This window comes from Accipiter gentilis, chromosome Z (assembly GCF_929443795.1).
Source record: "Accipiter gentilis chromosome Z, bAccGen1.1, whole genome shotgun sequence".
Classification (NCBI taxonomy): domain Eukaryota; kingdom Metazoa; phylum Chordata; class Aves; order Accipitriformes; family Accipitridae; genus Astur; species Astur gentilis.
In genome coordinates this window covers 5,722,551-5,746,722 of record NC_064919.1, presented here as the reverse complement: position 1 = coordinate 5,746,722, position 24,172 = coordinate 5,722,551, and the positions used below count along the sequence as shown (strand labels likewise).

Sequence of the window (24,172 nt, the reverse complement as noted above, 5' to 3'; positions counted from 1 at the left end):
TGAGTTATTTTGTAGATTTAGTTGGCTGGGTGCAGGTAGTATAACATGGTAAAACCCAGAAACTTTGGAGAACAGATCTGGCTGCCTATTTACCTATTACATACATACAAAATGCAGTGGTGAGAATGAAACTAGGAAACTCCCAAAGTTGCATTTAGGTGGGTGTACTGTAGAACTGCTTATGTTCTAAAACACTGTATGAAAAGGAAGTAGACTTTGCTCCAGAGTTGGAAGACATCTCACTACTTAGGAAGATTTTAGAAATAATACTTTTCTCAGTTGCCCCCAAATAAGTTAGTCTCAGTAACCTAATCGGAGCTCACTGCTGCAGAGTAAGTCACAAAGGTATGATTATTGCTTTCCATGTTGTAAAATACATCACTGCAGCTGCTTAGTACATTTGTGAGGAGCTCACCAAAGGTACCAAGTGTAATGGGCACAGCTGTATTCTTTTAGCTGCTTCAATGACAAGCTTGGGAAAAGGGGAGCACATCCAAACCACACAGGGGTTGTTACCAGATCTGTCTCCTGCTTGCATTATCCAGTTCACTAAATATCCAGTTTGACATTAGCAACTGCCATGCTGTAATCCTACACTTAGTCACATCTCTAACTGTTCCTGAACCAAAACTCTTCCCTGAGTAATGTGTCTTAAAGCAAACATTTCTTACTAATGTTTGACCTTGAATGGATGAGGGTTTAATGGAACTGCAACTAATTATTTTAGCAAGGTCAAGTGCTTTATTGCAAAGATACCAAAAACTGACATAATAAATACCCCATGCCACAGATTAAGGAACCTGGGGCAGAGAGGTTCACATTTGACACCAAACAGTAGTTTCTACAGTGGTAGAATTCCATCTTCCTTTGAGGTTACAGTGAGTCCGCAAGATCATCATCAGTCCACTCTTCCTAATGGAAGGGAAAAAAGCAATGCCTTGAGCAACAGGTGAATTTGGTGTATTTTACAGTAAGGTGGGCCAGGCACTACCTAACTGTAAGTACATGACACTACTGCACCTGCTGTCACAGTAACTTCTGCTATGTATGCCAGGCAAAGAGAATTTAAGTAACACAGATAACTTTTCACATCTCTGAACTGTGTCTGCCATCAGTAATAGACTTAAATAGTAAGTTTAAACTGATTTTAAACACAGTGCTTGGCCACATTATGTGAGAGATGAACATTTCTGCCAGGATGCTCAACCATGCTTATCTTGTACATTCCACTCTACTTCTGACAACCAGTAGCAATTGTCAGACCTGGTTAAATTACAAGACTAGCTCAAACTGGAAATAAGAATTCATGCCAAGGCCTACAGAGCAGTTACTTGACAAAATGTGTTTAAGTTCCCCTTCAGATTCTCATCACATGCCTGACCCAAGGTCATGGCCAAGAACTGCTGAACAACATGAAAGAGTATTTCCTTTCCTGAGACTCGTCATGATCTGGACTTCTGCTCAGACCTGCTCCCACTGCTAAACACGAGCACAGTTACAGGAGTTACTTTAGGTATGCCCTAGTCTGTTGTGAGACTCCAATTAAGTTTTGATTCCTGGGTTTACTTGAAATGTTTCTTGCGCGCCCCTCCCAGGTAATATTACCCAGCGTGCTCAGTGTCCTGTGCAGGGAATAAAACAGAAATAACTTAGTCAAGTATATATAAAAAAATCTTCCCTTTGATATATTTATTTGTTCTAGCTAATAGGGGCTAATCCCAGAACACAGGATTGAAAGCCTGCTGGGACTCAGCCCTACTTCTTGCTTCTGCAAGCATGCCACAATACTTACCAAGAACACCACCACCCTCCCCCACCAAACGCACACCAAAAAAAGCTGTGCTCTTTATAGCCAGGCTTTAGTACCTAACATACATAAGTATTCCATGAACAGAAGAAAAACTAAAAAAAAAATAAAAATAAAAAAAAAATTAAAAATTTAACTGCTGGTGACTAAGGCCTTTAACCTTAAAACTAGTTATCCATGCCTACTCTTAAAGTCATGGAGACAGTCATTTTATCAGCCCCTTTTTAACCCCTGTTTGAGGTTTAGCTCGTGCTTCTTCATTATGGACAACCACGTAGAGATCTCCACAAGAGCACATATTGCAACCTTTCATTAGTATCTTGTGCTTTTTATGGCTTCATCACTTTGGCAGCTGAGTCATCAGTGTTTAACCAGTACTCTCTGTGTTTCTTCTATCATTTCAAATTGATGACCTCTCCATACCAGTTACAGCCTGCTATTGTATTAGCTTCAGCTGTAAACTATTCAGTCAAGAAACAAAATCTTACAAATGCATTAGAACTGATGGTGCACTTGTCTACTACAGCCTGATTACTTACAGATATAAATATCCTTACTATCAGCTAACTGTGGGCACATACTGTAAGCTTTCAAAAACTTAAAACGCCCTTTCTCCCTTATGTCCGGGCAGCTCAGATCTGCTCTTGCATGTGATAATTACTGAGAAATAACTATACAAGTACAAACCCTTGGCAGTTCACATAAATCAGTATTGAAAAATCCTAAGTTTCAGGAGCTGTTAAAACTGTGCAAGAGCTTATTGTGAAATGTTGTACACTATGTGAATTCATTGAGTTTATTAATTTGGAAAAAGAACTGTGAATATAATTTAATAAGAAACCCCCAAATCAACATTGCCTTAAACCATGGCAGCATAACTAAAATAATACCCCCTTCAAATTAAACTGGGGCAGGCAAGAAGCAAGTCTCCAGAGCTTAGTTGGCACTGTTCTCCAAGTCATTTTGTGAGAAAGTGAAAAGTTACGGAAGTGGTAGTTTTACAGAATTGCCAGTTTCAATATGGTTTTTAAGACTGGCATTTGGAGTAAACACTAGTCAAATTTTTTACCACATTAAATAGTTACCGTAAAATATGCTTGAGGTTCCACATTTTGTTACAGCATACTTTCAATGATGATTTTACCATAATCTTGTTCAAATCATTTAGGTTCTAGTTTGACATTATAGCATCATGATAATTTATAATAGCAAGACTCCTTTAATGATAAAAAGACACAGCCTGCATTTTGTGTTAAGATTTTGATGGACAACTCTCTTTAGCTGTTAGCAAGTTTTTCTAAACACCATACTTCAGGTGTCATACACTATCAGGATGTAGAATGTTTTCAGTATCAAGGAGTCCAGTTAAAAAGGGTTCTTCACAAAGCTATTCTTCCACCAGATTGTATTCTCTCCAACTTCCAGTCACATTACAAAGGAAGCCCTAAAAGGTCTTCAGATTAGATCTGAAGGATTACCTTAGTTCTGTTTTCATTTGTTGAGTCACCCTCCTCAGTCTATCTCTACCTTATTTATACTTGGTCTTATAACCTGAGGTACTAGCTACCCATCTGTAATTTATGCAAGCCGCGCTAGCAAATGGGCTGACGTAGAAATTTAGTTCAGCAGCTGACTTCTGGTTTGTGCAAGAAGCTAAATAAAGTAAATGGAAACAGTTTCAGAAACACGGGCCAGCAGAAAAAACATCACATAAAACTTCCATGAAAAAAGCCTGTCTGAGTATATTTCAGCATCTACTCATTTATTTCATCCTGAGGAGCGAGTTTCCACCTGTAGAGGTTGGATTTCTCCTCAAGTGTTCAGTTCCTGGCCTTCCAAAACCTCCTTTCATTGCAATATTCCAAATTTCAACTTCACAGCTATTTCCCCACACTGGGATCATTGAGTGCGACGTGCTGAAAGTACTCAGCTTGATGTTGTCTATGGTTTGTCAAAAGACTTTCAAAGCACAGGAAAGAGCAGGAAGGATGGCCTGTGTGTTCTTCCCCCTCCCCACAAAAGACTGGGGTATTTAAGAACACTCCCAGAAGTCTGTCTCAGTAACTGTGTCACTTTTGTCTTGGCAGTTAGAGTGGAAAGACAAGTACTTGTACAATAGGTTTACTGACCTCATCCGTTTTAGGTTTCTTTGTGACATACTCATCATCTTCATAACCTTTCCTCTTCTTCCTAACACCCATCCAGAGAAAAAGTGAAATGTTTAGGTATTTTTCTAAATCAGTCTCTCTATTTGGCCACAAGATTAGATTATGAATGTATCTGTCACAAAAAAAATACCAAAGCCTCAACTACCAACTTGCTGGAAGTTCCTAGTGGGTAGTAAAGTGAAAGCGGCAGAAAAGAAAAATCAGGAAGTCCTTTGCCATCCACATAAGTCTTAAGAAAACATTAACCCTTTACACAATTCTTGTTTTAATCATGTGATGTTAAAGCCCTTGATTGTCATTACATATGACACCAAGTGGCCAGATCTTAGAAGCCACCCAGGATTCCAGTTCCATGGTACAAAATAATTATTTACAGCTTGCAGTGCAAATTAGCACAAAAGGCCATATTTACATATTACTGAAAGCACTACTGAGTCTTGGTACTCAGCTTTGAGTAGAGACTCACATGGTAAGCATGTGAACAGACATCCTTCTGTGTACATTTAGATGTTTTCATTTTCAATCACTCAGATCACCAAAAATTAATGTTTCTGTAGCAATAAAAAAGGCAAAAGTTTAAAACATCAAAGAGTAAGTATCTACTTACGGGTTTGTATTAAGTGAAAGCTCCAAGCTGTGACACTTCTCTAATTTCTGTTTTAGAGCAGCAACCTCCTCAGGCCTTGGCAGTTCATATTTCTTTATGAGATTTTTCATGCCTACAGTGGAAACAACAGAGCACTAAGCACATTAAATAATTTCTACTCTACCTTGTATTGTGTCTGTGTGGCGAGGTTTTGGTAGCGGGGGGGTTACAGGGGTGGCTTCTGTGATAAGCTGCTGGAAGCTTCCCCCCATGTCCAACAGAGCCAATGCCAGCTGGCTCTAAAATGGACCCGCTGCTGGCCAAGGCTGAGCCCATCAGTGATGGTAGCAGCACCTCTGGGAGGATGTATTTAAGAAGGAAGGGGGAAAAAGTTCCACCACAAAAAACTGCAGCCAGAGAGAGGGGTGAGAACATGTGAAAGCAACAACCCTACAGACCTCAAGGTCAGTGAAGAAGGTGGGGAGGGGGTGATCCGGGCACCAGAGCAGAGATTCCCCTGCAGCCCGTGGGGAAGACCATGGTGAGGCAGGCTGTTCCCCCTGCAGCCCATGGAGGTCCACGGTGGAGCAGATCTCCACCTGCAGCCCGCGGAGGAACCCACGCTGGAGCAGGGGAAGAGTGTGATGAGTCCTGCCCCTGAGGAGGAAGGAGCAGCATAGACAACATGTGCTGAACTGACCCCAACCCACGCTGCTGGGCAGGGAGAAGATGGAAAAAATGGTGAGTGGAGTTGAGCCCAGGAAGGAGGGAGGGGTGGCAGAAGGTGTTTTAAGATTTGGGTTTATTTCTCATTACCCTACTATGACTGGATTGGTAACAAACCAAAGTCATATCCCCAAGTTGAATCTGTTTTGCCCATCAGGGTAATCAGTTGAGTGATCTTTCCCTGTCCTTATCTCAACCCACGAGCCTTTTGTTATATTTTCTCTCCCCTGTCCAGCTGAAGAGGGGAGTGATAGAGCAGCTTTGGTTGGCGCCTGGCCTCCAGCCAGGGTCAACCCACCACACGTGTGAATTACTCAAGTTTATCAATCAGTAGTATGGCTTATCCCTCATAGGTAAGCTTCAGCCAACAGTTTACCCTCCCTTCCCTCATTGTAACAGGAGCACAGTATACATTTTCAAGCAGCTTCTACTAGGGGAAAAAAAAAAAAACAACCAAACCACCCTACACCCAAAAAAATCAAAATGGTACATAGAGAAAAAGGAGAATCAAGAAGTTCTGAAGTCCACACCTCTGTAAGGTTTTGAAAGCATTCTGTCTAGTTTTTAAACAGACTCAAAAAGGCAACAGGCAACATACTGCTAATAGTTGAGACAGAAAGCTTATCAAGTAAAATCCTTGTCAAAGCAAGCATTAGACATTCAAAATATTAACTCCTCTCAAACTGCTTGCTTACATAACTTCTCATCCCACATAGCACTCAAATTTCAGAGGATCAAAGACTGCATATGTAAGACTTAACTACCTTCTTACATCTGAAGATTAATTCTAAACAACATCAAGGTACAGGAGAAGCTGAGCACTAAGTACTACACTGAAACAAGTTGTTATTGTTGATTCTGGATTTCCTCAAGGGAAATTACAATAATACAGAGTTCATATTACTCTGCTAACAATCATCAAAATATACGGATATTTTTTTTGTATTCAGCATTGTACCTCAGTCTTAAAAAAAAAAGAAAAGATTGGTCCCAGTCTTGTTAAGAATGCAAATTAAATTTACAGCTACACTGCAAGAAACAAGATTTTTTCCTCTACCACCAGTTCTCTGTAAAACTAGTAATTTACAGATGCTTCAAAATGTCCTTCCAGCCATCATATGTTTACAGAAGGGCTGCCTTTGGGGTAAAGCTACTGTCCAGAATAACGCAAGTGAAGAATAAGTGATCCCAGCATTCCCTTTGCATCTCAGCAATGAAAACCTGAAGATTGGATTTGTTAGCAGGAAGAGAAAGGGAAGAGCAGCTTAAGTTTTATAAATTCAATTTAAATTGAATTTTTAGACCCCGGTGACTTGTATTATGCATTCACTACTCAAGTCAGCTCAGTCAAAGGACTGCATTTTTTATGCTACCACTCTCCCATTTTAAATGTGTGCATTACCTTAAAGCATTAAATAACTGATTACTTACTGATTTCTTATCCCCGCCTTTTCATTTCATTAAAAAAAGGTAATAATCAGTGTACTACATTCCCCGTTATCTTAGCTAAACCATGCTAGCATTCTTGGTATTTTTAATATGTATATGTGTGTGCATATACATATACACTTCTCACACTAGCAAACCTAAACATCTTTTGAAACACCTTTATAGCTGCAAAACGGAAGTAAAGAATAAATCCTGGCATATCACTTAACATTAATCATTTAGCTTAGAAAAGGTACCCTCTGGTGGTAGAAGCAGTTATGTGCAGGCTTTTGCCTGAAGCTGTAATTTAAGACACACTGACTGAAAACTGTAATTTCATCCTGAGTTACAAAAAACATTATCTAGTTCCCCAAATAGATTTCTCTCTTTTGTGTCAGTTGCTATCACTTAATTGACTTATGTTCTGAGAAGCATCAGGCCCTTTTTGCCTTTTAATCTCATTTGTTCATACCATAGGAAGGTCTTGATGTTTCCTCCCTTGCATCCACATGCAAGGTAGCTCACTCTACTGCCCATGTTTTACTTACCTTACGCATGCTCCGAGGTGAAGAAAACCACTGGAAGCACACCTTTCTGCTTAAAGCTTTTGTTGTTTGGGAAAAGCTGTTTTTTCTTCTTTTAAAGGTACTGTTTATCATATTTTTCTAGTGTTTACTTACATTTCATGCCATCTAGTAGCTTGGCTAAGGATATTCGGTTTTCTTTCAGCATAAGACTTTCTGACAAGTAACTGCAAAGATACAAGGAAGAATAAGTTCTTAAATTATTTGTCATAATTATTTGTGGCAGCTATGATTAGTTAATAAAACTTATACTATTTATTATTTACATCTGGTAGAGCTTTATGATTAGACTTAGTAAGAACACTTCGGTTACATATGTGCTATAACATGATAAAAAGCTTATCTGTCACTTGCAATGTTCTTCCATAAGAATGTGACAAAAGTATTCCCCGGCCATGTAAAGAACCAAAGTTCCAACATTGCAGAATTAAAACATTTGTAAGTAAGTAAACCTCACTGAGTTAAATCAACTTACATTTAAGATTCTATGAAGTGTCATGCTAACATCACACTATTGCACAATATGACTGCAGGAAAAGCAAATACTACAGAGGAATAGTCTTCAGACAGACCAACAGACAGACAGCAAAGCTTTTAAGATGGGACTGCTGCTTTTGGCAGCTGAAAGCAAATCCTAAATGCTGTCTTGTAAGAGTCTGGCAGGTCCCTTCCTCTTCCCTCAGAGATTCAAACCTCCTTTTAGTAAGAACATTAATACATACACACATCACCTGGTTAAAACCCCAACACACAGGAGCAACAATCCTCACCAAGATCCACAACAACCAAATAGCTTTATCCCTTCCTGGGAAGGGCACTTATGGATAAATTACAAAAATCTAAAGAGTCCAAAGTATTTCAATCTGTTCAGTCTGTGTTAACTTCAAACTTACTTCATAGACATACACAGCTGTATCACCTGCAGCTCCCAGACTGAGGCATCAGCCACCATGAAGACAGTAATTGCTATAAGCTGATAGCGGCTCCATTAGCATCATTGCTCTTGTAGAGTATTATTTAACCTTGTGCTGTTACCAGAACTGAAGATTAATTTGGAGCCACCTATTAGCCAGAGCACTGTGGCACCTCTTTTTTCCTGGAGCTCTTTTCAAGACTGACCTATACACGGACATCATGAAAGCAACAGGTTTCCAAACCTTCCATGTTCCGTCCCTCTTCTGCAGGCACACCTACTCACAGGTCCACAAGACCCAAGCTGCAGCATTAGCTTCTCTCATGTCCACCAGCTCAAACTCACATAAAACAACAAATGACAAGGTTACAGCAACTGTATGGTGCAGACAGGTAATGAAGACTTGAGTTCTTCATGAATACGCAAAGATAAAAGTTCACATACCTTGATGCACACACTATCTGCAAATTATTGTAGTTCTTTTTGTAAGCATGCTTTTCTGAAATTTGGCACAAGTAGTACGGAATATAAATTCAGGAATGACATCAACAAGTTTCAAGTTATAGTCAGCACCTGAACGTTTTTACACTATTCTGAAAGGACGGTAAACCCTGTAGAGGATGCTCCCACACCATCTCGCTCTTTTAGAACAAGAGAGATTTGAGATTCATTTAGAGCAGGCAGAAGGAAAGCTTCTTTAAAAAGAACTGTTTGAATTTAGCATCAGCCCTTGTGCTTGCAAGCTTTACACTCTAGATACAAAATGCTCACATAGAGCATCACATGATTAAAACACTCCCAGATACAGCTACTTACAGCAACTACCTCACTTGTTTTTTGAGGAAGAGTATGTTTTGTCCTTAAAAAGGACAAAACCAAACAAACCATAAATTTCAGCAATGACATCAAAGTGTTTGACAATGCCTTTGCAAACACCAGTGGCTAGACCACACAAAGGAAAGAAGGGACTGATTTCAAACAGCACCTTATCATTAGTCCACTTCCACAGAAAGTGAACAGTTCCACCAGCCAAATACAGCACTCAGCTGCACAGGCCTAGCAGCTGTCAGTTCAGTGTAATTTCATTTGACTCTGTAACCTTAGATAAAAAAAAAGTAAGATTTTTAAGGTAAGTGATTCTTTAAGTGTTTCATACTCTTAGTTTCTACTGTATTTCCACTTCATTCACTCTAATCTTCAAGGTAAGTCTGAAAATCTTATGCTGTTCTAATTAGGGCATAGTCATCAGTTTGACTTTTTTTTCCTTCTTGCAAAGGAACATAAAAAGCAGACACCAGCTAATGGCATTTATCACCTACTTTTTGAAAATGGAAAAAAACCCCAAACCAGTACCATCTCAGTTTTGAAACATACTTAAAGAATATACCAGAGTGTTAACAATCAGTAAACACACACTTCTACTAGTTAAGAATGTCTAAACCAAAACAAATTTATACATGAAGCAAATAAAATGTTTAAATCATACCTATAGCAAAAAAAAAAAAAAAAAAAAAAAAAGAGACTACCTTTCCATATTAATTCCTGCTCTTGAACCACTAGATAATATGGCAGTGAGAGCTATCTGAGAGGGAGGAAAGAGCAGATATGCATCTGTCAGAGCCACTCGATTGAGGAAGTCATCGGCTGCTTTCCGCAAAACTTCAGGATTCTCCAGCATTGGATAGCGAGTCTAAAAAATAAGTATTTAGGAAAGTGAGTAGCTGTTCCTCATCTTCTGGTTCATGAGCTCAGAACACACAATTCAACAATATTTGGTAAAGCTAAAAAGTAGCAGGTCATCTTCTTATTCCAAAAATAAAGTGCTTAAAGACAACAACTAAACTGACTTCCTTTCAGATATTTGCCAACCACTTTAGAAATGAGATCTTTTCAGATCACAGGCACAAAAGGAAATAAGGTTTTCTAACACAACCCACAACAGATTTATATTATGTTAGTAAATAGAGTATGTAGCATATAAAAAAATACTACCTTTAAATCAATTAGAAATCCCTCAAAAGGCCTGTATGGATTGTGGACAATAAGATGGAAGTTCAGTTGCTGAATAAGCAGTAGTTCATATTCCAGTATTTGTTCAAGGGCTTTCTCCTGTCCAAGAGGGCTTTCTCGAAGATTACCAACAAACTGTGCACTGGACACATTAAATTCATCTACTTTACAGGCCAAAAACGCACATGTTAGCCTTGAGGAGGGAAAAAAAAAGCAAACAATTCACAGATGCAGCATCCATCTTTTTATCAAGAGTTCTGTTCAGAAAATTTTTATCATTTAAACACCACATTCTGAACACAGCAAACTTTTCCAAATGGAAACTGAAAGTGACCATACTTTGTCTTTACTCATATTTAAGCTCTCAGATTTCCTTTCTCATTTTTTCAGGTCTTTACAGATATAAAGAGTATATCCACAATGTTCTGCTTGACAGGATGTGTTGATAACTCACATGATTATCCGAGGATGATACTCCATCACCGAGTTATTGAGGTAAAAGCGCTTGAAATACATGCTAGCTGTTCCCTAAATTAAAAAATAAAAGGAGGGAAAAGTAAGTATAGAAGCCAAAATGGATTAAGAAAAAAAAAAATTTAAAAAATTAATTACAAAACAGAACAGGCAAGTTTGAATATATACTATAGACATACAGGATACACTAAGGCACCAAGATGCACACAATGTAATTAACGTCATTAAATATTTCAAAGTCTAATACATTTATGCCTGCAAGAGCCTTGCAAAATGGCAGCTTGATTATCTCTTCCTCCATTTTTAGACATATTTAGGAAGGCAATGCTCAAAAAGCCTAATATATCTTCATGAGAAAAATCTGGTACTTAAATGAAACTTAAAAACTGAAGACTGAAAAAATTATCCTGAAAGTTGTGAGTAATCCCAGCCAAGACATGTGACTTTTCAGATCAGTAAATTTCCCAACATGTTTAACATTTATGCTTCTCTGTGTGTCTAGAAGCACTGCAGTCAATGCCAAATTTCTGAGCTGATCTGAACGCCATAGGCATGAAAGCAGATGTTTTCCAAAACCATTACTTGGATAGTCTGATCCAGCACACATACTCTACAGGGGCGACTTCTGAAATATAAGGTCTGGCTCCACAGAGCATGTAATCACAGCCTACTGCTATGTGTCAAACGCATCTTCAGACAAGACACTCTTCATCTTTGTTATTCACCACACCGGTCAGAAAACAGGAGGACTGACAGGGGGCAATATAGGTTATACATCTTAATGGCTAGGTAACAAAAGAAGCACAATTTCATTCCCTGCTTCAGCTGTAAGTCCCCACTCTCTTCTGAAATGCACTCTTCTGCTTTCAAGGTAAGTCAGTTCAGAGATAAGATTGGGTTTGGGTTTTTTTTCTTTGTAGGTTAGTTTACAGCCGGTACTGATGCTTGAGCCAGCTTATTTTGTGGTCAGACAAGCACCAATGCTTGAGAAACAACTGGACAACAGCCCAACTTTGGGACTGCCTCCTTTAGCTACAGCAGGATCATTTCATTGTATCCTCCAGTCCATGTATCGTTAGGTTTGCTTCTCCTCTTTGCTTAAAGGAGAGGAACGAAAACAGCAGTCATCCAGGCAAGTGTGAAATGGATGAAACTGAGAAATAACCCTCTGTTTTTGAAACGGCTGCACTGCCCAGAGAACAGAAAGAGATAAAAAGAGGTCTGAAACACAAACTGCGGCACTGGAAGGCAAAAAAACCCTGAAAGCCATCGGTGCTCCCAAGAACAAGACAAGCAAGCAGCAAGCGAAGGAACCAGAGTCACGGCGGGGGGGGGGGGGGGGGAAGGCCTGGAGCTCCGTCACCCACCACACCGCAGACCCTCAGCGGACCAAAGCCGCACCGAGCAGGCAGTGCTGCTTACCACCACGGATCTCGGCATGGCAGGCTTGAAGACGGCGCAGAACTCCAGCAACCTCTTCTCGTAGTACTTGCATATCGCCAGCTCCTCCTGGGGCTCCAGAAGGACAGGGTCGGTCTGCTGGACCTAGAAGAGGAGCCTGACTGAGGGGCTGCGCTCCGGCACGACCGCTTTCCCCCCCCCGCTCCTCCTCCTCCTCCTCCTCCCCTCAGAGGCGCAGGGAGCGCCGGCCGGGAGGAGGCCGCGGTGCTTCTCCCCGCCGCCACCCTCGCTCCCCCCACCCCCCCAACTCTCCTCACGCTCCCGCACCTTCCCGCTCGTCACCGCTTTTCCGCGGAACTTGCGGTTGGCCTCGGCCCGGCACCGCGCCAGCTCCTCCTCGCTGCGGAAAGTCCAGTGCCGCCGCTGCGTGCTGCTGTGGTACATGACGATCGAGGAGGAAGAGGAGGAGGAGGAAGAAGAGGAGGAAGAAGAGGAGGAAGAAGAGGAGGAAGAAGAGGAGGAAGAAGAGGAGGAAGAAGAGGAGGATGAGGAGAAGGAGGAGGAGGAGGAGAAGGAGGAGAAGGAGGAGAAGGAGGAGGAGGAGGAGGAGGAGGAGGAGGAGGAGGAGGAGGAGGACGGCGGCGGCGGCGGCAGCTGCCTCATGGCGTGCGCGGGGCCTGCCGGGAGTTGTAGTTTTGGCGGGAGGGCCCAAGGAGGCGGCGGGGAGCTGACTGAGGGCTGCCTGGGGCGGGCAGCCGTGGGCTGAGGGAGCTGGGAGGCAGCGCTGAGGGGGTTGCGTGTGAAGGTATGGAGCCCTGAGGGAGGCGACGGGAAAGGCCCTGGCCGCCGCTGGGGGCAGGGAGCAGCGGGAGTTGGCCGGAGCGAGGGACTTCTCCTGGGAGGCCGAGCTGCGAAACACCCGCACAAAAGGCGTCGTTCGTCTGTCACGCCGGGTCGTCTCATGGAGTAAAAGTCGAGCTTGTGCGAGTAAGGGAGGTGGGATGGGGGCCGGGGGGATACGCGGTGGAATGCGTTACAGCGTAGGAAACCCTGAAAACGAGGAATACTTTTTTTTTTTTTTTTTTTTTATTCTCGTGAAAATGGTGTAGCAAGAGGACTTGTTGCCCGGCACCGAAGCTCTGCGTGGCGTGGAGAGCCCCGTGTCGCAGCACGGCGGTGCCAGCAGAGACAAAACCTCCCCTCCAAAAATCTTCTGGGGAGCACCGTGGCCGCCCGGGTCCACCGAGGGTGGGGAGGTTTTAGCTGACAGTGGCCCTGGGTACGTCGGGTTACAATAGTGCATGGCTGTAAAACGCTGCTTCACCTTTTTTTCAGGCTTTTACAAAATAGCGCGAAGCATGCTGACATGAAAAAAAGAAATTCACTGTTCAGTTTCCACCCGTGTAGCTATGAAACCGTGTAATTTGTCAACATCAATACTGTTAGGAAAAAAAAGTAAGAAGGGAATCCTTTATGTTACACCAAACGAAATCGGTCTTGGTGGGTTTTCAAAGAAGTATGTGAGAAAAAACAGTCCTCTAGCAGCTCTTCTAGTCTGTAGTCCTGTCTCATGTCAGGGTTGATTCAGTTATTGTTCATGTCCCGCAAGTTGATACATGGTTTCCATGAATGTCTCTATGAAGGTGATATAACAACTTGTCGCAGTAGCTTGTCCCATCACTTCAACAGTGGTGTGGTTCCCCCAGTAATTTGCATATTGTGCCTGTTGCCACTTTCATTTTTGATAATTATTCCACTTCTTTTATATAGGCAGGCCAATGGCACTGACATTTAGATACAGACACTTGAGTTTCTATTCAGTCTCTTTTTCTAAACAGCACAGACAGTTAACTATCACAGCTGAAACCAGGACACCAGTTGTCCGTACTTTCTTTATACTGGTCTTACTTTGCAAACCTTTTGCCATTCTTATTTCTTACTCTTTTTCCACACTATTGTTTAAAAGAGAAAGTTAAAAAATGAGTTACCAGATGACTGTGGTTCTGGCCACACATTCTGCTTCTGCCACAGTGTGGGTTGACCCCATCAGACTGATGTCATTGTGTGTGTTTTCCTCATCTCACGTTCTTTACAGGTGCCTCAGTTTGAATCCAAGGGGCTAATTCTGTTCTCATTCAAATCAATGACACAATTTCTAGAAATTTTAGAGAGTTATATTTCATTTTTCCCATAATTCAGCTGAGTATAAGGATAATCAAATTATTATTATTATTAATTATTATTATTATGCCTAACTGCGATACTAACTAGCCTAAAATCATGGTGGTGATACATTCAAAGGGTTAACCTTGTTGATGGTCCTGGAGAGGATTAAAAGCCTGAGAGGGGAAAACACATCAATTTGTTACCACATGATTTTAATATTTGCTGTATTTAATGCTACTGAGGATTTGTCAGTAGTCCCAAATTTAATATTTGAAATACTGTGTTTTAGTCCTCACTTTGTTGAATATATGGATATAATATCATAGGGACTTCTACTTGACTTTGCAGTGTTTGACTATCAATTTTCCTAACACTGAAGCTAGTTAAAATCAGATTCTTGCCTTTCTTGCTTATGCTGTGTAGTACTTTATTTTTTATTTGGTCTTACTGATACCAGTGAGATTATCCTGTTGAAGGAGCACTATACTATATTGGCAAATGTACTGGTCATTCAAACCAGTATAAAAATGTATATGTATATAGCTATAATTCACTTACATTGAATATGCAATATAGGGACATAAATCTGAGGATTCTCAGCAAAAACACAGACTTTAAATAAGCAAAAAAGGACCAAAACCAACAGTTTGCAATTCCTGAGCTTTGCATTTTTTAAATATTAAGGAAAACCTTTTGCATTTAATAATGTACAACTTCAAAAGCATATTAAATGTACAGTCTCAAAGAAATCACAAATCATGGGACCAAAGCTTAAATATGCTGAGGCAGAGATGTTTGTTTATTCTTAAAGTGAAGGCATCACATTCATTCAGCAGTGAGGGCTGAGTTCCTTCAGGGCGATCAGAATTGTATGCTCCTTTTGATACCATGCAGGGCATCTGTTGAGGTCAGTGGAAGATTTGCCTGAAGACCAAGAGCCAAAGCTGGCTTTTATGGAGGAGAGTGGTTATTTTTGCCGTTCTTCACTGACATGTCCTGAATCATTCATGGAGAAAGTTCTGTTGCTTTCATCCCTTGTTTCTTATTTTTCCTTCTCTTATTTCTCCCTTCCCCTTCCGGACCTTGCCTTGGTGTTCTTGGCCTTTCTTTTTAATTTCTTCACAATTCCATTCTTCCCACCCACTTCATTCCCATTATGTCATCTCACATGAATATAATTATTGATACTGATGCTGAGAAGTCATCACTGGATTTCTGGACTGATGGTACTCTGAAGGTAAGAAACCGAGGATGTGGATCTCTGAGTCATTCACTGCAACTGTCTTCATATTCAGAAAGCACTGTTGTGGCATGTTTGCAAAGATTTCTTTGGAACCAACTGCACTTGAAATTTACTTTAAAAGTGAGAGCACTTAGACACTGCAGAATAAGCAAATTTCTTGAAGACCACATAAATAAGACATGTAGGCCACTTCCAGCCTAGAAGATGTCTGTTGAACATCTCTGGGTTAGGTTTTTCAGCATTTCAAACACTTTAAGGTTTATGATCATGAAAAGCCAAGATAGTATGTGGATCAGTAATTTTGGGTGTAGTTAGCCCAGGCAGATACCACTTTTGGAAATAAATCTGAGCTACAACATGAGATCCAGGAATTGTACCAGAATGTAGTGCTCAGAGCTGGGGCTTTGGTTCACTTTAACATAAAGGAAAAAAGTTGTTACAAAGGTAAGGTTTGATGTGAACTCCCCTAAATTTCAGTGTTATTTGCTGCTGGAGTTCTTTCTGAGACCTTACTTCAAATTGCTATGTGATTGCACGGTGATTGGAAAGGATAAAGATAGGTTACTTTTATTAAAGATCTGTCACTTGTGTTGACCCTGCAGGTACAGCCTGCAGAGATCCATGAGCTCTCTTTCCTGACCTAAGGCATAAAAATACTGAAAATTAAAGTTACTTTATGTGATTACTTCATGTGCTTCTGGCCATGGCATTCTAAGAAGCCTTTACATGTGAGCACCTCGTATATGAAAGGGAGATGTGCCAGTCTCATCCTTTTCCCCGCGCTTCTGCCATGCTGTGATGTTGTCTTTCGGTGAGGCAGTGGGAAGCCAGACAGATGTGGAGCACACAAGGATTTCGGAGGATATAGTTGCCCTGGCAACAATGGCCACATGGAAGCAGACAGAACTACTTCTGCGCTCATCATGAGTTTTTGCCCTCTGGTCTAAATGCCGCAGATAATGGAGTTGAATGCTATGCATCTGATTCTGAATCTTTAGTACCTGATGGAATTGCAGCAAGCCACAGGAGCTGAAAGCATCTGAAAATTGACAAATGGCCTTTAGACCATAATAAGGAAAGTTCTCTTTTTCCTGTGAAGAAGTCACTGCTTTCACTATGTTGTTGAGACAAAGCGGACTGAGAGACAAGGTTGAGAATTCATTATCTCTTCTACAGATCATGACAGTGACATGACCAGTCGCAGTTATAATGGAGGAAAGATATTCTTTATATCTTTAAATAAATGAAATAAAATTATGTAGAGATGAGAAACTGCTCAATGCTGACAGCAGACCCAGGGGAATCAAAACTCCTTTCTTAAATGCATATAGTTAATAGAGTTTGGCAGTTTGTACTTTATAGTTTGTGATATTTACTCTTTTTACATTGTTCCGTATTACCTATGTCATCTGTATGTTGTGTGGGAATTACATAATTTCTATTCATAGCTGTGTTCATGGATGAAAGTAGACTTCTAAATTAAAATATTTTCCCGTATTTGTTGTTTTCTGTCTCATCTTACCCAGAATCCTTTACTGAGAGACTAACCTGACCTGTCCTGTGTAGTTGCTTGGAAGACTTGATAGTAAAGATCCTCATTTTCTCTACTACTTTAGAGATGTGTTGTGTTACTTGTTTTCTTGGCTTTCTCCCTCCTCCCTCCTTCTCTTGCATCTTCTTTATTAAAGGGCAGGTGTTTCTGCAAAAGGAGAGAGGAGATGAGATGACTGTCTTTCACTGGAAATAAGGCACTTATTAGCCATTGGTCTTTTTTTTTTTCTCTTAAAATGAAGAAAAGAGAATAGAAATATAACAAGATTTGTAAAATTCAGGACAAGAAATTAAGATATTTGCTCCCACCCAGCCCCTCGTGGTCCATGAAATAGCAAGGATTAAATCATTCTTTCTCTTCTCCATCTTTGCCATAAGCGTGTTTTAAGTGGGGTGTTCTCCCTGTTTCGCTTGCTCATGGTGCCAGAAGAGAGAATACCATTTTGAGCAATGGTTGGTCCCACGTGCTGGTGCACTATGTCATCTGCATTGCCATGTCAGCATCTCCCGTATGCCTCATGGTGTACAGCATTCTGAAAGTTGTCCTTTGCTGGACTTAACGGAAGTAGCTCTTCACAGAGCTCAGTGTTGTTTAAGTGGGTTTAGCTGTTTTTTTCTTCCATTTAACTTCTTTATTGCATTAAATTTGGCAAGAAAACATTTTCTTCTTTTCTGTAGGATATGCTGAAATGAAGGAACTGGATCCCTGTTAAACTAAAGTGCCTGAAATAACTGTAACATAAAGGAATCTGATGAAGGCTGGGAAATGCTTTTTTAGCTTCATTGTAAAGATATAAAGAAAATGAATGAGGAATTTGAGAAATAGATGCACCAAAATTGTCAAGCAAATTGGATAATATGAAACCTCATATATATAAAGTACTGTTCTGGCCCATTAGTCAAAATACACTATGAACTTGAGCCCATCAGGGAGCAATTTTCTGAGGGCTAAATAACTTCTAGCTGCATGTATGAGGATTCCTGGCCTGATAACCACTGACCTGAGAACATAAGAGGTTGCAAGTAATGGTATAGATCTTCCTTTTTGTTACTCAAAAGCAACTTCCATGCTGGAATAGGGCTTGGATTGCAGAGGTGGGGTGCCTGACTTATGGAAATCCCTTTGCAAATCGTGAAATTTCACTGTACTGCCTCATGTTCGCTGTCACCTTTTGTACTGGCAAGCTCTTCTTTGGGGACAAAGAGGAGTAGAGATTTAAGGGTGCGAGTGGGGCAGAGGGTTTCAGCAGCCTGGACCCTGACACGCCTTGAGAACCCTTGGGTTGCAGTGAATATTTTGGAATAGATTCTCTTCAAACTAGACTTTTCATAGGAAAGAAATCCCTATCTTTCCCAACAGACTGATTGAGAAGAAATATTATTAGAAATATAAGTGGTTCCCAAGTGTACTTACAGTATTCTTTTGGCCATGGAGAAAGAGATAAGTTGGCTGCATGTCTGAATGGCCTTGAATTGCTAGTAGGGCATTCTGATGATCACAGACACTAGTCTCTTAAGTATTTTCTCTTCTCCTTTATATTAAATAATTAACAGTTTCAGAATTATTTCTACAAAAACTTCTAACATATTCCATATGTTCAGAAAAGACAGTGTCAAATTAATTGTCCTATTATTTCCTTGAACATAAGCCCTAACATGTGGGATAGGAATACTTTGTGATGCGTGGAAAGCCAGTTTACCACTTGGGATTGACTATGTTCACTCCTGTTTTCTTGTTAACAGGAACAATGAAATTATTTTAATTATCACAATAATGATTTGTGATCAAAAGAGGGAATAACCCATCAGTGGGATTGAGTAGGCTTCTGTATCAGTCTGTTCTGCATCTCGTATGCTCCAGTAGGTTCACCTTGATCATGTAGTAAGGGTACAGATAAGACATTTGCAGAAAACTGCAGCCTGGGATGCTCTGCAAATGCGTTGGAAAAGAGGATTAGGTTTAAAGTGATTTTGAGAACATTTTGTGAAAGTGCAAAATATGGTTATGCAGAGTCAGCTGCACAAATATGTGATGTGAAACATCTGGCTAGATAGTTATTCCTTGGTGGGATAGCTATACCTTGGAAAAGGTGGATATGAACTAATATCAGGCTGCTGCAAATGGCTGTGTCATTATTAATATTACATTTTTGCTCTGCCTAGCACAGGTAAGGCTGGACCTGTTCCCTGTTTGGGGCACTCCCAATAAAAAAGTAGGGGCTGCTTTAAAGGTCTGAAGGAAAGCAATAAGAAAAGCTGAAAATTCTGATAGTCTTGTAAAGATGGGATTTGTCTAAAGTAAATAGAAAAGAAATATGAGGAGAAAAATTGTCATAGACAGAAATATCGTATGTCTTTGAAGGAGAGGTCATGGGGCTGAAACAGAAGAAAGGACAACAGTTTAGGTGCTAGCAAAAACAGGTTTGCTGTAGAAGAGATGTTCCCTCGCAAGGTGACAGAGGGCTGAGGTGACTTCAGGCTGACAAGTTCTTCCAATAATAGGAGATAGTCATAAATTAACTCTAAGCATGTAATGTATAACTGCTTATTTATAGGAGGAAAAGTGTCACCTACAAGAAAATTTTTCCCAGTAAAATCAGGTGTCAGGCCAATAAAGGCAACCGCTTTCTATTTGTTCAAAACCAGTACCAGATCTCATCAGTAAGTTCTGGATAGGAGTTACCACTTCTGGCAGGCCCCAAATTTTGTGCCTAAAGAGCCTCATTTATCAGAATACTGTAGTCATGTTTCAAACTATGTGGTCTGTGGACTCACTGGAAAGTAACTTGAAAGTGATCAGAAAGGATTCTTGGGGGAAAAATATTACAGGTGTCATACTGAAGCCACCCCCAAAACTGTGGGGGATATGACCCATTCTTTATGTGACAGCTTAATTGGTAGAGCAGGTTGTTCTTCATCTCAGCTATGGTTCAGAACCAGTCCTCATTTTCGTTTACAAAAAAAAGTCATGTTGCTGAATCAAAGAATAGAAACAGCAGGAATTTTTTGTAGAGCTATTTACAGTGGCACAGCAGTCTCAATGCTGCCAGTGTAAACCGCTGTGGTACTCATGCAAAGCGGTAAAAGGAAAATGATGATGACAGAGAACTTGCACAGCTGAAGATCTTTTTATTCTCACAATAATGTGTTGCTCTTTTCTCTGAAGGAAAACAAACCATATCATTCACAAGATTCCATCATTTTTCAATGTGCTCATAGGTATATTATTTTCAATAAATTAAATATAAAACCCTATTGAATTTATTCTTTCCTTTATTACTTCTAAAGTAATAAATATTTCTGAGAGGTGAGCCGTGTCATCAGATCCAACAAGAAAAGATTTGGAGATCAGTTTATGCTTGGAGAAGCCCCTCTGAACCCATTATTCCCTGAGTGCTTTTGGATGTTATCTTCAAGATTCATATTTCCAAAATACTTTTCAGCTTATTATGTGCTGTGTTTCCATTAAACAAGCTGTGAGTTGTGGACTCTACTGGAAATTACAAGCACAGAGCAGATACATGTCTCCAAGTTACCCCTCTTGAACTTTTAAGAAAAAAAAAGGCATTGCTATTCTGGGGTGTGTCCAGGGATATATTTCAGTTTATTTTTCCTGCCATCACACAGTAAATTCAATAATTAAAGCAGAGAAATGGCACACAACTGGTTTTCCTTCTCTCACATCTTCCTGACTTAAATCTGTAAATTCAAGATGGTGACAAAAATGTGACAAAGGCTGCAGTATGTGGACCTTTCTGTTAGCTATACAAACCATGTCAAGCTACAGCAGTTTAGTTTCTGAGGTGTATTCTAAGTGACCATAGTGTAGAAGGATTAGACAGATAAAGAGAAGTAAACAGAGAGGTCAGAACCCTAACCAGTCCATCCTAATTCTTCTTTTTAAATGCTGCTCAGCTGTTCCGCATGTGTAAAGCAGCATTGGAAAGCAGAACAGGACCAGTACTTGTTATCAGGGGTGACTGTAAAATTATGCCACAAAAACACTTAGTCTCTGGGTGCCGGGAACATCTTCTCTGTCCGTAGCTCTCATTTACTGCTCACAACATCCCATTAAGAACAGTTACTTTATTAGCCAAAGTACTGTACACTTTCTGTGCGCTGCATACTGAAAGCATCCAGTGACAAAATGTCTAAATGTAGCCTGGCAGGCATCTTCCTGTGCTGCTATAGAGGTTAGAGAAATAAGACTTCTGTAATCCATAGATCCTATGGAATGTTGTTATAGAGAGTACCTAAAATTTGTGACTAATTGGCTTCTACTACCCATGTGAATCCATCCATGCAGCAATTCTGATTCTTACAGTGTTACACTGTATTCATTTTCCTCCTCTTATAACAAAGGTGTAAGGGTTGTTTGGCATTTTTTTTTAATAAGGAAAGAATAGATATATTTAATTATAAAGTATTTTACACATTATGCAAAACCTTTTATCTGATGATTTCAGAATGCCTTTCAAAAAGTTATTTATGGTTCCATCACAGCCCTGAGCCATATCCTGGGAGCTTTATGGTTGCCATTCATAAAGCTCATTCATAAGCTTCTCCATCTTAAACTTGGTAGATTGTTTGGACCCAGTATTCTGAGTAGAAGGTAGTCGTAGAATATATTGTCCTAGAAGTCATTAACACACTTTTCAGTCTACATGTATTCATGGCCATGTTAAATGTATTGGGTTTTGTAGCAGCACAGTTCATTGGCTTAAGCAGATCTTCTCCTTCACCCTTAGCCCACAATTTGTCAGGCTTAACATTTTTAGTGTCCTGTAAGACAGACTTTCTATTTCTCAGGTCATGCAAATATACTTTCTCTTCACTGAGTCCAGTTCAAATTTGTTTTGATCAGAACTGTATGTCCTGGCAAACATCTTATCATTGCTTTGGGTGATGGCATTAACACTTCCCTGTCTGTGCTAGGAGTATTCCTGACACTTATAGTAATTTTTTTTTTTTCTTCTTTGTTTTGTTTTTATATTGTGGGGTTTGGGGAGGTTGTGGGGTGAGGGCTGTTGTTATGGCTTCATTATGTCACAGTCATCCTATGATCAACAAAGGCCTCAAGTGTTGGTTTTGGACTTTGCCTTTGTCTCTTATCATTTTCAATGTGGACTCAAAATTCCTAGCACAAATTCTGGTTAACAGCAAAACATATGACTTTGTATTTCAAGCTATTAAATGTCATCCTTCCTGTCTTATTCTCTCCCTCAAGGTCACCTGGTTATTCCTGTATGATATTCTGACCCTCTTCAACCTCAACAATGTAATGTCATCCACCTTAGGTGCTAGGTTAAGAAGCTTCATTTTCTCAGACAAATCATGTTAATCATCTCAGACAAGAGATGTTAAAGAACATGTAAGGTGAAATCCCACTCTGGACTGTCTTTTTAAAAATCCTCTCTGATTTCCTCCATTGTCTGTGAAGGGATATTAAATCATTGTGATTCTTATGCCGAATGATGTGAATATTCCTCTTCACACTCTAAACCTGTGTCCTTAGCAAGTGTGCTTGACATGCTCTGATTTTTTTGTGACAAGGTCACTAATGGAAATATTAGAAAAGATTAATCCTAAGGAAGTCCACTAATAAATTCATTTCTGACACCCTTTTGTTACTAATCTATGGTTCATTAACTATCTTGGTATTAATCCTCATCTTTTCCATTTTAAGCTCCCATTTGATATCATATCAAATGCTTTACTGAGAAAGAGGTGCTTCACTGGGATCAATTCCTTTGTCTCGGTAACTGATTATTAGGGGAGGAGGTTATTTCACTGTAATATATATTAGATAATCTTATGTTACATTTTATCCACTTGCCTTCCAGAGGATATAATACATGCACTCATATTTTCATAAGTATTTGTGCTAACCTTTCTGTCCTCTTGTCAGGTTTCTGTCCTTGTTTCAATAGATTAATTAAAAAAAAAATCCTTGCAACTGAACTTTAAGTTTTATATATCAGTTCTTTTGGGAATGAGATATATGCAAGTTTTAGCATGGAAAGTTATTTTAATTTTACGTCTATTCTATACGTAGTAACTACTTTCCTGTCTTCGTTCTCATGCTAGACTTCATCAATCTTACTGAAAACTCAAGACTTGTTTAGATTTGGGGTCATACTTAAACTGCCTTCAGTTTCTTTCCCATCTCAAACTTGTATTTGCCTTCATGTAAAATGAGGAAATCTTGAGAAATTTCAGTGGACAGGAAAAATGGTGGATATGCATCTGCATGAGATCATGCTAGTCATGAGATCTAGGATGTCGAGATCTGGTTTACTTCCCTTCTAAGAAAACTTTCTGTAGAGAAATGTTTTTCTAAAACTATGTTATAGTACACGTTTAGCAATTACTTAGACAAGATAGTGCCACAAGCTGAACTATATTCCTAAGAATTTTCTTTTTTAGAAGTGCATGACATCACTAGCAATGATAATGTCAAGAAGGTAATTGCCAGGTCATTTGCTATTTCATTTGCATTTGCATTTGGTATTGCAGTGACTGTCACTGCTGATGCCTAGGTCAAACAACAGTTGAGAAATTCACAAGTATTAATGAATTTATCCTCAAAACATTGCAATAAAATTGGGATATGTTACATCTTTCTGTATTAGGTAGGAACTAAAGCACTAAGACATGATCACTGAATGGCTTATCCAAGGTCATGTAAAAATCTGTAGATGGTTTCAAGAATTGAACTTAAACTCTGTCCTGTGTGTTAACCCATAGATAATACTTGCTCCATAATCTAAGTAAATAAATAGAACAGAGAGATATGACACAGACATTTCAGTGTTTGTTAAATTAAAAAAAAAAAAAAAAAAAAAAGTGACATCAGTGATAGGAAAATAAAAATGTATGTTATAGATAAGGAGCAAAACCCAATGTAAACCTCTAAAAACTAACCAATGATAGCATTCCTTTAGATAGACTAAGTGCAGAAATGGTAAAACGCAATTCTACCCTGATCGTCTGTGTAAATATTTTGGGCTAAATATCCTTTAGTGGCGGGAGTTATGGAAAAGCAGAAATTCTTATTCTTTTTGTTCCTACAAAGTGGCACCAAATCAAAACTAGTCTAAGAAAAATAATTAATA

At 39.8% G+C, this 24,172-nt stretch overlaps 1 protein-coding gene across 3 annotated transcripts; it reads right to left on the bottom strand.

Moving 5' to 3' along the window:
- Window positions 1-569: 569 nt before the first annotated feature.
- On the bottom strand, window positions 570-12,715 carry CCNH (cyclin H). Of its 3 annotated transcripts, none has more exons than XM_049796525.1 (9): window positions 12,425-12,715; window positions 12,119-12,241; window positions 10,677-10,750; window positions 10,205-10,415; window positions 9,739-9,902; window positions 7,396-7,466; window positions 4,583-4,694; window positions 3,937-3,997; window positions 570-912 (listed from the first exon to the last, which is right to left on the bottom strand). In XM_049796525.1, the coding sequence occupies exons 1-9, from the start codon at window positions 12,539-12,541 to the stop codon at window positions 874-876; spliced, it is 972 nt and encodes a 323-aa protein (XP_049652482.1). In that variant the 5' UTR covers window positions 12,542-12,715; the 3' UTR covers window positions 570-873. The 3 variants fall into 3 exon arrangements, with proteins under 3 accessions (XP_049652482.1, XP_049652483.1, XP_049652484.1); XM_049796527.1 differs by having other exon boundaries at window positions 800-1,622; XM_049796526.1 differs by lacking the exon at window positions 3,937-3,997.
- Window positions 12,716-24,172: the final 11,457 nt, after the last annotated feature.

Bases quoted from the DNA above. Each gene is read 5' to 3' on its own strand.
- CCNH (XM_049796525.1), bottom strand. From the start codon at position 12,541: ATGTACCACAGCAGCACGCAGCGGCGGCACTGGACTTTCCGCAGCGAG. The intron at 10,751-12,118 runs GTAAGCAGCACT...TTTTTAATTTAG, and splicing joins CCATGCCGAGATCCGTGGTG to GGAACAGCTAGCATGTATTT. The intron at 9,903-10,204 runs GTAGTATTTTTT...CTTATTTTTTAG, and splicing joins GATTTCTAATTGATTTAAAG to ACTCGCTATCCAATGCTGGA.